The sequence below is a fragment of the Diospyros lotus genome, chromosome 5, assembly GCF_014633365.1.
Source record: "Diospyros lotus cultivar Yz01 chromosome 5, ASM1463336v1, whole genome shotgun sequence".
Taxonomy (NCBI): Eukaryota; Viridiplantae; Streptophyta; class Magnoliopsida; order Ericales; family Ebenaceae; genus Diospyros; species Diospyros lotus.
The window spans coordinates 36,180,160-36,196,453 of record NC_068342.1 but is presented as its reverse complement, the minus strand read 5'-3'; the positions used below and the strand labels follow the sequence as shown (position 1 = coordinate 36,196,453).

Sequence of the window (16,294 nt, the reverse complement as noted above, 5' to 3'; positions counted from 1 at the left end):
GACCTGTCGTGTTTAGCAACCATCGTCGTCCTTGAGCATCGAACACGTTATCAATTTTATGGTTTGCCTTTTTCTTTTGAATAATTGTATGGCTTGATCTCCTGTAACTATTTTGAACATATGGAATGAATATTATGCTTTGGTACTTTTAACGTTTCATTCCCTTGTTTTACCCTCGATTATATATTGATCATCAAATGTCTCAACCTCTTGCAGTTTTTTTAATAATTCATCAAATCGAGGTAAAAATATCAACTCTTAATTATCACCTGATAATTCATGCCCTCAATCAAGTTACACATAACTGAGCATCCAAGCTATTATTGGCAATTTCATCATTGAGAAATAATCCCGTTAATTTTTCCGAGCATATATCCTGGTATTTTCTATTTTTCTTACGACTTTTCACTAACCGCAAGTACTTATACCTCACATTAATAGGCTCCTTATAACTTGCTGACATTATTTTAATGATTGTCTAACTATACATCTCTCAATTTGCCTACAAGGGCTACCTAGACTAACCGTCTAGCCATATGAAAGTTTCATTCTCCGAAATTTAAAAATCCTAAATCTCTTAATTGATTTAGGTCAACTAAAAATATGGTTTCCCCTATCGTATTTGGACACTCCGACACCATCCATTGCGAACAAAACCTAGTTCCCATTGTGCATGGTTCGGGTCAATGCTCAAGGATGACGATGGTTGCCAAACACGACAGGTCCCAGCTCATCGATGTCATCTGGGAGTGGCATCTGGCTGCTGCTGGTTTCGCTACGGTAAGGTGGAAGAGTGGCCTCTGAGAAACTAGGATGAGCGACGTCCTCTTGGATGATGGGAAGATCGGAATTCCAGCTTGGGTATTGATCAGGTTGGGGAGCAAGTTGGGGATGTGAAGAACAATATGCGAATAGTGAATCTTGCAAATAAGCTCGATAAGCTTGCAAATCACTAACTTGCTGTTGAAGTGCTAGAATGTGGGATACACAACCATAGACAGGATCTTGAAGCCGGGCTTGAGCTTCAAAGAGGAGTGTATCGGAAGCCCAAAATCGGTCACTGACCGGAAGCGGAGCTAGGAGGCTGACGACATTTCTGATAGTAAAAACATCATAGATGGCGACAAAACGAGTAATACTATCCTCACGACGGAAGTAAGGATCAAAGATGCACTATGGATTGCATCCTCTATTCAAGACTACGCAAGCACCCATCGAGATCGGGGTCTTGGAATGTTGCGCCTTGGCATGATAGATCTAGATCTAGCTAAATCTAAACAAATCAGATATGGGTCGGATCTAAATGGATGGGTCAAATCTAATGGGTCGAATCAAGGATGGGTCGAACTTGAATCGAGTCAAATCAGATCGACCCAGATCTGGCAACAGCGACAGGGACGACGACGGTCGCGGTAGCGGCCGAGGGATGCTAGCCGGTGGCTGCGCGAGGTAGCTGGCAGCGGTGGTGGCAGTCGAATCTGGCCGACGGAGGGTCGTTTGGGCCGTCGGAGATGGCGATCGGCGACTGGGGGCGCAAAGAAGCTGCACGGTGGCTTGCGACCAATGGCGGAACAGGCGCTAAAGGCGGTTGCAAAGGGGGCAGCAGCGACCGTCGGAGGTGGTGGCGACGTTGGAAGGCAACGGCGACCGATGGCTGTTCGTGCGCAGGGTTTGCTGAGGAATGAAGGGAGAAGAAGAAGAAGAAGAAGAAGAGAGAAGAAGAAGAAGAAGAAAGAGGAAGAAATAAGGAAGAAAAAAAAAAGGAAAAAAAAAAGAGAGAAAAGAAATGAAAAAAAAAAAGAAGAAAAGAAAAGTAAAATTTTATGGAAAAAAAACGCGTTTTATCATTTTGGAGATTTTGGCAAGAAAAAAAAAAATGTATCCAGACACACGAATGTTGAGTTCGAGGTTTTTCTAATATTTATAATCCCGACTCTATGTTTCGAATCATAGAACAACGTAGGGTTCGAAATGAAATTTTTGGGAATTAGGTTTCGAAATAGAATGCTAAGATGTTTCAAAATAAGATGTTTCGGCAAGCTGTTGTCAAAAGGTAGTGTTGGAACGCCAAGACCGCCAATTAAGACGTAGAACTCTACCTATGGTCGTAGCCGACCGGTACAAGTTCCCTACACCTACTAGTTTTACTCATTAAACGCTTCCCTAAACTATTCCCAACTTATCAGTTGTGCTTGCTCCTCAGCCGTCACCAACCCAGCATTCTGTTCTCGTAGCGTCTCAGCTGCTGACCGCCACTACACCCTAGTCTGTTCGGTGAATACAAAGGTAGCGCATCTCACCCATTGATCCTTAGGACACTCCATGTATTCCAACAATTGATAAACATCTTCTACCCAATACTTCGCTATGCTCGGATCAACCTCCAGCTGTCCTTTAAATGTTGGAGGGTGCAAATCCATGAATGCTTTCATCCAGTTGGCCGCTTCGGTATCCACTTGGCGACCACCAACTGGTTCTCGTCCCATTAAATGACTTTGGATCTCTTTGGAACATTCAGGCCCCCTCTTACGGCCCACTGGCTAACATTTCCTAATTAGGAATTACGGATAGTTTCTCGTGTCACTGGTGCCATCTGCACACCACAATCATTTCTCATTAAACACATATTATCAAAATGCAACAGCGAAGATTTATTAACCGCAAAGAAATTACAATCTATTTGTTATAAGCTCCCAAATTTACAATCTATTAACACACTCTTAGCTAGACTAGTACATTGCTAACCAAGCCAATTACCCATGTACAACATTAGCACCCCATCCACATTTCTAGTATCATACACAAAATTGATGGTATTCCAACCATCCATTCCCTAAAACCAGTTAGGTGTCCCCAACTAGGTAGCACTCATAGCATCTCCTACAACTCGGGAAGTCGCTTCATCAGCCAGCTGTGATAGGTCCCCATTGCTCGATACACTAGAAGGAGGGTCCAGGGGCAACGCTTCACGGTCTCCGTGGCTCCCCACATCTCAGCCTCCATCGGAAGTGCGGTGGGAAATACCCCGATCCCCGCCGGATCGTCAGGCCCCACGCACGGTTCCCAATCCATAGCTTGGCACTCGATCGCGCGAATGAAGTTACCATAATTGAATTGTAAGGTCATATCTCACATTAAGGCATCCGTACACTCTTTCCAGATGTCGTTCATATGCTTTCTTGCGAATAACACCTGCTTCTCTAGCAGACCCCACAACTCCGCACATATGGTGTTTCGGAACACCTGGTTAACTCTACATAGGAAGCTTAAAATTCCCTCATTGATATGTTGACTACCTCCCATCAGAAAGGACAATTTCTGCTCCCACTGCCACCATAATAGATCCACGAGTGGAAGGTTCGGGGGCGCGCGGCCATGTGGCCGTGCAGCCTTGTTGCGCCACGCGACGCTACTGGGGCTTTACCCCAGCCACCCAACCCTCATCTCTTGCTGCCATGTGGCAGCATCTGGGGGGCTCTTTGCAGCCTAAATTCTTCACCTCCTGCCGAATTCTCCCTTTCCCTCGCCTATAAATAGCAGTGTTTCCACTGCTGCAACGCGATAAATTTTGGGAAGTACAGAAACTCTGCCAGTGTGTATACGTGAGGTATAAAAATGTTTTAAATTTATTTAATAGTGCTAATTAAAAATTAATAACATGTTTAGCTATATTATTTAGCAATGTAACGGCGATAATTAAAATTAATTGTGCATTTAATTAAATTATTTTACTTTATAATTGTTTAGGAATTGGAACGTGAAACCGACGCGAAGCAAGTGATTAACGCGTGATAAGGTTTATTATGATTTGCGAGTAAATTTATTTTGGCATGGCTTGTATTAGACTATGGGAGAAGTGTCTATGCATGGGGCTATAGATTTGGGCCGTATGAGTCTCGAGATGGGGTCCTAAATGAAATCAATGGGGCCACCAAAATCTGGATCAGGGTGAGGTGGACAGGCCTGCATGCATGATACACTTCTCATTATTCTATAATTGTCATGCATTTTAATTTACTGCAACTCATATTGCCCTTACTGAGTCTCCGAACTCACCCCTATATTTTCTCACTAACCCAGTAGGTGACTCGGGATCTGAGAAGGGAAAGGCAATGCTGATAGATAAGCCGCCAGTTGGCAGTGACCATTAACAGTGAGGGTGTGGGTTAATCCCAAATGTTAATAATGTAATATATCTGTTGTGTATTAATTATGAGTGACGGTTATGGTTTAACTAGAAGTATATTGGAATCAAGTTAAGGTTCCCACTATGAGTAAAACTAGTAGGTGTAGGGAACTTGTACCGGTCGGCTACGACCGGAATCTGAGATATGTTTAAATATGTTTGGTAGTTGGGGTAATTTATTGTGCATGTTGGTATTTGCCTATTTAAATTGAAATGAAATTTTCTCCAAAGGCCTAATCAGGTACGGAACTCAGGTGAGTTTTCGCTGCCTATGCATTTTGCTCCCGTGTTCCAGACCGCCAGTGGCTGCGCGAGGTAGCTGGCAGCGGTGGCGGCGGTCGGATCTGGTCGACGAAGGGTCGTTTGGGTCGTCGGAGATGGCGATCGACGACTGGGAGCGCGGAGAAACCGCACGGTGGCTCACGACAGATGGTGGAGTAGGCGCTGGAGGCGGTTGCAGAAAGGGCAGTGGCGACCGTTGGAGGTGGTGGCGACGCTAGAAGGCAGTGGCGGCCGGTGGCTGTTCGCGCGCAGGGTTTGCTGAGGAAGGAAAGGAGAAGAAGAAAGAAGAAGAAATAAGGAAGAACAAAAAAAATGAAAGAAAAAAAAAGGAAAAAAAGAGAGAGAAAGAAATGAAAAAAAAAGAAAAAGAAAAGAAAAGTAAAACTTTATGGAAAAAAAAACGTGTTTTATCATTCCGGAGATTTTGGCAAGAAGAAAACAAATTTATCCAGACACACGAATGTCGAGTTCGAGGCTTTTCTGATATTTATAGTCCCGACTCTATGTTTCGAATCATGGAACAACGTAGGGTTTGAAATGAAATTTTTGGGAATCAAGTTTCGAAATAGAATACTAAAATGTTTCAAAATAAGACGTTTCGACAAGCTATTGTCAGAAGGTAGTGCTGGAACGCCAGGACCGCCAATTAAGACGTAGAACTCTACCTATGGTAAAGGCGCAGTGGAGCCAACATTCGGAGCAGCTGGTTGGAATTTTTTCCAACCAGCTGAGGCGCTAAACAACGCCGTTTTGAGACGCCAGACGACGCCAGCCGTGCGCCCCAGGCAGCGTCGTGTGGGTGGGCATGCGCCACCCACCCCCTCTCCACTGCTGCCACGTGGCAGCTTCTGGGGCCTCTTTAGGCCCCAGCACTTTTCCCCCCCGGTCGAATTTCTCTCCCTCTCTGCTTATAAATAGCAGTCTTCTCACTATTGTTAAACACTGAAAATTTTAACACACTGAAACTCTGCCCGTGTGTATACGTGAGGTATAAAAATATTTTAAATTTATTTAATAGTGCTAATTATAAATTAATGACATGTTTAACTAAATTAATTAGCAATGTAACGGCGATAATTAAAATTAACTGCGCGTTTAATTAAATTATTTTTATTTTACAATTGTATAGGAAATTGGGACGTGAAACCGACGCGAAGCAAGTGATTAACGGGTGATAAGGTTTATTATGATTTGTGAGTAAATTTATTTTAGCATGGCTTGTATTAGACTGTGGGAGAAGTGTCTAGACATGGGGCTGTAGATTTGGGCCGTGTGAGTCTCGAGATGGGGTCCTAAATGAAATCTGTGGGGCCACCAAAATCGGATCAGGGTGAGGTGGATAGGCCTGCATGCATGATACACTTCACATTATGCTATAATTGTCATGCATTTTAATTTACTGCAACTCATATTACCCTTACTGCCTTACTGGGTCCCTGGGACTCACCCTTATATTTTTCCCCCTAACCCAACAGGTGGTTCGGAATCCGAGAAGGGAAAGGCGGTGTTATTGGATGAGCCACCAATTGGCGGTGACTGTTGATAGTGAGGGTGTGGGTTAACCTCAAATGTTAATAATGTAATATATTTTCTGTGTGTTAGTCACGAGTCACAGTTATGGTTTAACCAGATGTAAACTGGAATCAAGTTAAGGTTCCCACTATGAGTAAACCCAGTAGGTGTAGGGAACTTGTACCTATCGACTACGGCCAAAAACTGAGATATGTTTAAAAATGTTTAGTGGTTGAAGTAATTTATTGGGCTTGTTGGTATTTGTTTATTTGAAATTGGATTTATACTCCAAGGGCCTAATCAGGTACGAGACTCGAGACCAGTTGTAAGGTCGCATGACGAGGACGTCATGTGCTTAAAAGGGGGAGAATGTAATATCCCAAGAGCTCAAAGAATGATAGTATATATCGAGGATAAGTAAGGAATGAAACAACACCAGCTGGATACCTTTTGGGCTGAATGTAGGCAAAGAACTCCCGAGTTAAGTATGCTTGAGCTGGGGAAGATCAATGATGGGTGACCCCCTGGGAAGTTCGTGTAGGCCCATCAGGGTAAGTTGTTTTGATCCTTCCTATCGCTCGATACGGGATGTTACAATCGTCCTCCTGTAGAAAAAGAAGGGCAACAATTCTAACGGAGGAAGCTATTATTTGGGCTTGTTTGAAATTAATGCTAGGATTTGGATGGATTTGGTCTTGTACTTACAATTTTTTACTTATAAATGGGTTATGGTCAGGAGTGGAGAGCTGCACATCACAGATTTTGGAGTGGACTATAATTTTTTTTTAGGCTGGGCTGTTATTAATTTTTTTTTTTATACTAAAAAATTGGATCTGGTAGTGGGCTGCCCTACGCAGCTCACTAGTAGATCTGCCCCTAGATGAGTTTCCAGTTTGTTTGAACCCTAGAAATTGAACCCAAATCATCTCCCTAATATTAATCTTGTATCCTCCCTTAGAATCGTCGCCCTTCTCTTTCTAGTTTTCAATTTTAATTTGTGTGACCTAAGAGGGTACGTCTCATGTTTTTCTCATACAATTTTTTTTTTTTTTTATTTTCTCTATGAATGAATGATTGGTGAATAGTGGCTCTTGATTTTTCTTGTTTTCCCCTAAATTATCAATTAATTTTGTGTATATATTTCAATATTTGTGATCCATCTATTATTATTATTATTATTGGAAACAACCTTTGTTTTTCTTGTGTTTCCCCAAATTATCAATTGATTTTGTGTATATTTCAATATTTGTGAAGTCTTTGGTGATCTTAAGAGAATTGTGTTTAACAAGTTATGGGATTCCTTTGGTTTCTTTTTTTTGTCAATTGGAATTGGATATAGGGTGCTTACTTATTGTTTTGAATTACAATGCGTGAGAGTTATGTTTTTCAGTTACTTGAGGATTTCAATCTATAATTTAGAAATGAAAATTATGTAAGAATGTTTTTCACAAATTAACCTTAATTTATATTAAAAAAACATTTGTCTTAATCTTAAGTTGAATATTTCAATTGTTCGATTATTGAATTGTGCTATTTTTTTGTTTGTTTATCTTAGAAATTAGAATGGAACAACAACCTTCTACGAAGAAAGAAATAACATTGTTATCCTTGTTCAGAAAGAAAGAATCAAACTAGTGAAAGTACTTCAATTCCTAGTGGGCAAAATCAATCTAATGAATCTACATCAATTGCTACTATGCCATTTCCTTCAATTTCATCTTCTGGAATTCAAACTTCTCCATCTTCAAATTCTGAATTTCAATAGTCTTCTTGTATTGAGCGGGATCTGGGGAAAAGAAAGCAAATGTGTGAATATTCCGTTAATGCACGGGATGAGATTAGACGAGCATATCTACTAGTTGGGCAATATCAACCATCACTTTTGAATTACAAAAAGACCACTTTTGGAAATCAACGTCGCTATTTTTAGAAAAATAGGTTCAATCAATTTAGGTGGTTGGAATATTCATCTTTAGAAGATAAGGCAAATTGTTTCTACTGTTTTGTACTTCTGAACGATGGTAATTCACTAAATATTTCAACGCTGGCTACTGTAGGATTTGACAATTGGAAGAGGGTTAACCAAGGAAATAAATGTGTTTTTCTAACTCATGTTGGTTTTGCACCTTCGTCACCCCACTTGAATTGTGTGAGAATGGTTGAAGATTTAATAAATCTCTCTCAACATATTGATAGGGTAATTCATGCACAAACAAAAGAGGAATCTCAAAAAAATCATTTTCCCCTAAAGACTTCAATTATAGCTATCTGGTTGCTAGCACTTCAAGGTTGTGCCTTCAGAGGTCACGATGAATCTTCATCTTCATTGAACCGTGGCAATTTTATTCAAATGCTAAAGGCTTTTGCACAATTGAGTATAAAAGTTGATAAAGTTGTACTAGGTAATGCTCCAAAAAATGCTCAATCCATTGCTCCAAATATTTCAAATGATATTTTTCACATTATGGCCAACAGAGTATGACAAATGGTTCGTGAAGATGTTAGAGATGAACACTTATGTATTCTTGTAGATGAAGCAAAAGATGAATCTAACTGAGAGCAATTGGCCATTATTTTGAAGTTTGTGAACAATCATGGTATTTTGATAGAATGTTTTTTTGCAATCAAAAGCATTAGTAACACCACGTCATTGAACCTAAAAAATGAGATATCCGATGTTCTTGTTCAACACAACCTTTAGGTTAGCAAAATGAGAGGTCAAGGATATGATGGTGCTAATAATATACACGGTACTTGGAATGGACTTCAAGCATTATTTCTTAGAGATTATCCACATGCATACTATGTTCACTACTTTGCTCACTGGTTACAACTGGCATTGGTTTCTACAGCTAAGGATGTCACGTTATTTGGGAATTCTTTTCCCATTTGAACAATATTATCAATATTATTAATTCTTCTTCTCAACGCATTAGTGAATTGCAAAGTGCTAAAGAAAAGAAGTTGAGCATATGTTAAGTATTAGAGAGTGTGAGTCTGAAAGTTGAATCAATCAAATAGGTAATTTGCATCGCACTGGAGTAACACGTTGGAGTTCTCATTATGATTCTGTAAAAAGAATGATAGACATGTACCCTACAACCTGCAACTTGCAAGGTGCTTGAATATCTTAAAAGTCCATTGTCCAAAAGCACATTCTCGAGCTGAAGTTTGTGGCACTTACAAACACTTTGCATGTTTTGAATTTGTGCACAACTTGTTTTTAATGCATAGAATTATGAGAATAACTTATGTTCTTTGTTAAGCCCTTCAGAAAAAAATCCCTAAACAATTTGGCTACTATGAGATATGTTTCTGTTGTGAAACTTATCCTTCAAGAATTGAGAGTAAAAGGTTGGGAAGAGCCTTTTTAGGAAGTAAAAAGGTTTTGTTCAACACACAACATTCACATATCGGACCTAGATTCTCCGTATCTAATTGGTTGTTGTAGTGATGAGACTACAGTTGAGTACCATTATCACTTCGATGTTTTCAATGAAGCAATAGATTTTATACTGATGGAGTTAAGTACGCGATTTAATGATAAATCAGTAGAACTCTTTTCTCTCAATGTGGCTTTGGATCCCAAAAATTCATTCGAATCATTCAATAATGATGATATTTGTACGCTTGCAAAGAAGTTATATCATGAAGATTTTAGCAGTTAAGATATTCGTGCTTTGGAATATGAGTTGCGGTATTATGTTCATGATGTGATTCCTGAACAACGGTTCAAATATCTACACTTGTTGAATTGTGCCAAGGAGTTGATCGAGGGTAGAAGGTCAGATACATACATTATGATAACTAGATTGATTCATCTTGTATTGACATTACATGTTTCTACTGCAACTACTGAGTGGGCATTTTCAGCAATGAAACTTTTGAAGACACTTCGTAACAAAATGGAGGGTGAATTCCTTGTTGATTGTATGACACTCTGCATCGAAAGAGAACTTGCTCTCACAATAGATTTAGTTTCCATTGTAGATGAATTTTTTGTTTCAAAATCTCATCGAGCACAAGTTTAGTGAAATTTTATTGTATTAACTTTTTGGTTACATAAGAATTTTATTACATTAGCTTTTTGAAATTTCAGCCTCTCCCAACATAGATTCCTGGATCAACCCTTGAACTCATCCATATCTTCCAACTCCAAAAACATTAAATTCATAATCTCCTTGTATTACTCTGAAACTTACCTACTACTCTGCCTCTTTCTCTTCCTCTATATTTGTACAGATTCTGAATAGGTTTGGGCAATTGGGTTCCAAAGATGTCGCCAGGGACTCCAATCAAGGGGACAATGGTGGGAACTTGGTCGTCCTCCTATAGAAAGAAAAGGGCAACGATTCTAAGGGAGGAAGCTATTATTTGGGCTTGTTTGAAATTAATTATAGGATTTAGGTGGGTTTGGTCTTGAACTTACAATTTTTACTTATAAATGGGTTATGCCCAGGAGTGGAGAGCTGCACATCATAGATTTTGGGGTGGGTCGTAATTTTTTTTGAACTGGGTTGTTATTATTATTATATTTTTTTTTTTACACTAAAAAATTGGATCTGGTAGTGGGTTGTGCTGGGCTTCAGCCCAAGGTAGCTCACTAGTAGATCCTCCCCTGTAGAAGGGGGAAAGACAATGCAACATCAAATGTGTTGCCCCAATGTTTGGAGGAAGGAATCATTGCAGCCATTACAATAGTAGTGTCGGACTAGATGCAGGTGGTAACAGCAAGTTATTCCTTGGCGGAATGGACTAAGAAGTTGCAAGAACAGCTACATCGACCTTGCTAGTAAACCGAGGTATTCTATGTCTAACAGGCTAATTAGATTTTGTGGCAGATTGGTTTTTGGGGATTGCAGACAACTTAAATCCAAAATTTTGCAAGCCTTACATGGGTCACCGGTAGGGGGCCATTCAGGTATAAGGAATACATACCACAAAGTCAAACAGCTATTCTACTGGCCCGATCTTACAAGGAGTGTACAAGAGTATGTAATGTCGTGTGATGTGTGCCAGCATTGTAAACACAAGTCTGTGGCGACACTAGGGTTGTTGCAGCCTTTAGAAAAACCGGATCAAGCCTGGGTTTGTCTTTCCATGGATTTTGTAGAGGGGTTGCCAAAATCGAAGGGTATAGATTGTGTATTGGTGGTGGTGGTCGATCAGTTCACTAAATTTGCTCACTTTATAGGTCTTTCTCATCCGTTCACGGCACAGGAAGTGGCAACAGTTTTTTGGACCAGGTAATCAGCTTGCATGGTGTGCCGCGAACCATAGCATCGGAGAGGATAAAGTTTTCACTAGCCTTACGTGGCAGGACCTATTCAAGTCATTGGGAGTTCGTTTGCACATGTCCACAGCTTACCATCTAGAAACAGACGGCCAGATGGAGCCGGTTAACCAGTGTCTGGAGGCCTATTTGCATTGTCTTTGTGTTGCTCAGCCCGAGGCCTAGCACAAGTGGCTTTCCCTTGGACAATGGTGGTACAATTTGTGCTACCATAGTTCTATTCGGATGTCTCCTTTTCAGGCCCTATATGGCTATAAGCCTCCCCACCTTCCAGCCACACTACCGTCTTCCTCGATGGCTTCTGTTGATGATTACTTACAGCAGCAACAGGAAGTGTTGCAGGTGCTGCAAAGGGAGTTGGCTACAGCCCAGCATAAGATGAAGCAATTTGCTGACCGCAGGCGTAGTGAACGGGAGTTTTCAATAGGGGATATGGTTTACTTGAAGCTAAGACACTCCTATCAACAAGCTCTTACTCACAGTCAAGTATCCAAGCTCAGCCCTAAGTTTTTGGGCCTTTTCCCATCATGGCAAAGTTTGGGATTGTTGTTTATAAGCTGCAGCTCCTGGCCTCGTCCCACATCCACCCAGTGTTCCACGTCTCTTTGCTCAAAAAGTCGGTGGGCGCGCAGCTGGTACTCTGTCGGATCTTATTTCAGAAGCTCCTCCTCCAGCTGAACTGGCCTTGATATTGGATAAGCGGGTGATCTATAAGCAAGGGGCTCCTCTTACGCAGGTGCTGGTTCAATGGACCCTTCTCCATCCCGACAACATGTGGGAATATCTCCCTGATCTACTACAGCAGTTTCCGCAGGCGGCCAAGCTTCTTTCCCTTTCTTGAGGACAAGAAAGTTCTCAACTGGGGGTAATTGTCAGGACCCTATGATAAATCAAGGGTAATTTGGTCTTTCGATGTGTAGGACTGGTAGCAGTTAGTGGTTAGAGGCTGTTGGTAGGCGGTTAAAATAGCTGTTAGTTGTTAGCTTCTGTTAGAATTGTAACAGCCCAAGATTAGCGCTAAGGAGGAACTATAAAAGCCTCCCAATTGAATGTGAAAACACGAATGAATTCCATAATAGAATCAGACACACACACACACTCTCTCTCTCTCTCTTTCAACTTCTCTTCCCCCCCGAATCCTCTGTTCTCCCTAACCTTCTTTCCTCCTTCCTACCTTTCTTCAACCCTAAATCTTCTCTCGCAAGGAGAAATTCCGCTGTCAGGACATGAGGTCCTGACAGTATCCATTGGATTAGATTGCTTCATGCACAAGGGCCTTTTTCTATCTATTCACTTATATTGGCTTAATCCTTGCCACCATAAAAGAAAAGTACTACATTTGGTAGCAAGCAAAAGGTTGGGGTCTCAACATAATCCAGCACGAAAATTAATCAAATAAAAGTGGCACTTTTCTGTTCTACTCTTAAGATAAAACAATATTAGAAAAGTGAGTTTTTGCATAGCAACAACTGCAGCTAATGCTGCAGGGATTGAAGTTGTCTGCTCGTACAATAAACATTGTCTCAGAAGTGTTGTAAACATATCAACCACGAAGTAATGCTACTTTGGGTCATGGCAAGAGCTCCTCCAATACCAGCCATATCAAGCTCTTATAATATGAAGAAGCTCAGGGCCTGTTCAGTTGTAGAAAATTTTTTCTGTTTTCTAACTCTAATTTTCTATTGAATGATTGAATCTCTAATTAGACAATAGAAAACTCAATTTTCTAATTTTTTAACTTTATACTATAAATTGGAAAACATAAGAAAAGACATTTTCAAAACTTTCTGTAAATGAATGGATGACTTTTTAAAGCATAAAATGTTAGGATATGTTTAGTTGTAAATTTGGAGTTGAAAACTAAAAGAAGTTTTCTAAAACTGAACGAGGCTTCAAAGTTTATACATTCTGATGATGAAGGAAATCAAGCTCATATTGGCTTGTGAATACAGGTTCTACAAACTAATTTTTAAGCAGTCTAGTTTCTTTGACACATTATCAAGTTCTACAATCCAAAAAAATGTGGAAATAAGAACCACCAGATCACACCAAAATGACATCAAGAAAATTTAATGTATTCCAAGGAGACACCCACCTCCTAAAAGACACAACGCAATTTTCCCCAAACCTTTTTTGTGTTTGTGTGTGTGTGTTTGGGCAAGTAAATAGAAATAATGTTAAAGATAAAGGTTAGCTTACCCATTACATGTGTGTGTGTGAGAGAGAGAGAGAGAGAGAACACAATTTTCCCTAAACCTTTTTCTTTTTTGGTGTGTGTGTTTAGGCAAGAGAGAGAGAGAGAAATAAGAAAAAAAGTGAATGCCATCCTTGGACAGGCAGCCAACAGCCTGACTAGCCCCTAGCCTTCTATTATCACTGTCCAACTAGTCTTTTGTGTAGCTTACATATTTGCTATAATGTCTGACTAGGGTTCCACATATATTGACTTTTATTAGTGTATAGAGACCACAAATTTAGAGATGACATGGGATCTACTGGCCTTACAAAACATATGGTCATAGATAAAAATGATTGGAGAGCTCAAATTCATGTAGTCCCACTTAATGGAATTAAGGCTTGTATTAATGTTGTTATACAAGCCACAAATACCAACACAAATGGGTCTATAAATTAACAAAGTAGCCCCTCCCATTATATTGAAGAACTTTATATGCATCCACATAGTGATCAAGTTTGACTAAGCCACAAACCTGGTCAATATATTATTGAAAGAAGATTGACTAATGGCTTGTAAAGCAATTATGTTTCCAAGTATTTCCAATGAAGAACAACATATAAATTTCTTCACTTTCCCCCCTAAGTTTAGGAATTTCTCTGTGGAATGGTCTAAACACCACCCATGCAAAGCTTCTTGCCACAGAATCTATCTAAATAGTTCATATAATCTCTATTAAGTGAGCACCACTGTAGAACCACAAACTCTACTTCCTCAACCATTTCAAGTATGGAACAAAATTGCACAAACAACAATGCTTTATTAACAATAGACCAAGACACCATTTCATGGTTCATGCAACATCTCATGATGTAAAGAATTGTTGCAGAATAATGTTAAATCTAGCCAACATATATCCTTTTTCGGACAATCTTTGATATTCTTTTGGAAATTTGCTGTAAATTGGTGAAACCATCTCAAATACAATATGGAACAACTTCTTTGACTTTATAGCATATCCCCATATAATATAAGAATCCCATTAAGCTACCATGAAATTATTTGTATTGCATATGCAAACACAGGCCATCAATACTCAAAATCAACTAAGCATGACAAATCATAGGATGCAGAAACTAAAAAATGCACAATAATCTGCCCAATATATAATTTTTCAAATTTCCCACTGAACCACATATGTTAACTTGGACACATTTTCCTAGCATGATGAACACGTCCACTATCCATAGCCTCTGGTGCTCCTATTGTCCTACAGGTAAACAAAAACCATTCAAGGGTTTTCTTCAATTTGCTACTAAATGGCCTGCCTAGCCCATGACTGTGGTGTAATCCTACTGAGAAAATTTAGAGAAATCTTAAAACTTACCATGCTAAAGGACCATTATACCCTTCCAAGCACAAAAATGTTCTTCAGTTTCAACCATCTTATATAAAAACAATTTAAATAAGTAAAAAAACAAACAAACAATCAATTCAGCGAGAGCAATACCTAACACCGGCATTGCCAACATCCCAATTGCCATTCCAGCAGAAAGCCCAGCGAGGCCACAGGTGAGACCAGAGGAAAGATGCGCATAGCCATCAAATAGGTAATACAAATTGGCTTTAGGGTTAATCCCGGTACTGATGATAACAGCAATAATCAAGCCATAAATACCCAAAACACCAGCCATAACCATTGGAACAATCGACTTCATCACAAGCTCTGGCCTCATCACGCCCATCGACGCCACCCCAATGCCGCTGTTCACCGTCCCATATGCAGCTCCCATACCTCAAACACTCGCAACATGATCTTCAAGACCCGTAGAAAAACACATACAAAAAAGATGCACACTATGTGTTTCTCAAGCAGCGTTTATTAAAATGAGTAAGATAAGATTGTATCAAAATAATATTGGAATATTTTTCAAACCAAGATATAAAATGGTCAAGATAAGGATAGGAAGTATTTTAAGATTTTTATCAAACTATTTGTTAAGTTTTTTGCAATGCATTGGAGGACGTATATATCGTTTTTTTTTTTTTTTTATCTATAAAGTCTAAAATATGCTTATTCAAAGGGAGGAGAGAGAAGCATATATGGAAAATATCAGAGAATAAGTCACGTGACTTATTTTTCAAGAGTTGCCAAATAAGTTTAACAAATACATTGAAAAAGACAAAAGTCTGAAATATTTTCTATATTTTATTTTTTTTAATCTATATCTTGATTAACAAACATTACCTTAATGTATAATCGAAGATAGAGTTTGAGTGCAAGAGAAGACAAGGGCAGTCGCGGCACCGAGAAAGCCGAAGAAAGGAGTGGTTTCATCTCCACTGAACGTTGACGACATTGTGATTTCTTTGAGACGAAATGCTGATTGGATCTCTAGAAAATTCGAACCAAAGAGAGGGCTTGGAAAATTGGATTAGATCTCAACCCTCACCAAACTCTTAGAATCCTGGATGGATGTCGGAGTAAATTATTGGAATGGTTGTTATATAATAATCACACACGTGGCAACGTGAGATTCGCTATGTTCTAACATTTGGTTTAGGAAAATCTCACTTCTATCCCCTCGTTTGATAATATATTCAGTTTTACCCTTGCATAAAGAGATCCAGCATTTTCGCCCTAAGGGTGTTAACGGTTCGGATTGGTCCGGTTCTATAAAAATCCAGTAACCGAACCATTTTTAATGGTTCCGAAAAAATAAGAACCGTAACCGAACCATTACATATATAAAACCAAACCATGACCAATCCGTCGCATCGGACCGGTTTCAATTCGGTTTCGGCTCTATCCAATTAACATTTAGCTTCTAAATATTTTTGCAAA

General features: G+C 39.6%; 2 protein-coding genes across 4 annotated transcripts in view; both read right to left on the bottom strand.

Moving 5' to 3' along the window:
• The window catches only part of LOC127801642 (polyprenol reductase 2-like), a 40,083-nt gene that overhangs the window by 16,679 nt on the left and 7,110 nt on the right, over positions 1-16,294 (bottom strand). Inside the window, exons 7-8 of one of the 3 annotated variants that reach the window (XR_008023105.1) lie at positions 14,960-15,265; positions 1,759-7,766 (exon numbers count right to left, since the gene is read on the bottom strand). The gene's annotated coding sequence lies outside the window, so the exon portion shown is untranslated. Of the gene's footprint in view, positions 1-1,758; positions 7,767-8,105; positions 14,720-14,959; positions 15,266-16,294 lie in introns of those variants that run through there. The other 2 variants (XR_008023106.1, XR_008023104.1) reach the window with 2 other exon arrangements.
• LOC127802234 (LOB domain-containing protein 18-like) lies at positions 691-2,486 on the bottom strand. Its single transcript, XM_052337945.1, has 2 exons — positions 2,362-2,486; positions 691-1,096 (listed from the first exon to the last, which is right to left on the bottom strand). The coding sequence occupies exons 1-2, from the start codon at positions 2,484-2,486 to the stop codon at positions 691-693; spliced, it is 531 nt and encodes a 176-aa protein (XP_052193905.1).

Excerpts from the sequence above, each read along its gene's own strand:
- LOC127802234 (XM_052337945.1), bottom strand. The coding sequence starts at position 2,486 with ATGGGACGAGAACCAGTTGGTGGTCGCCAAGTGGATACCGAAGCGGCC. Across the intron at positions 1,097-2,361 it reads GTTGATCCGAGCATAGCGAA|AAATGTCGTCAGCCTCCTAG; the intron begins GTATTGGGTAGA and ends TTTTACTATCAG.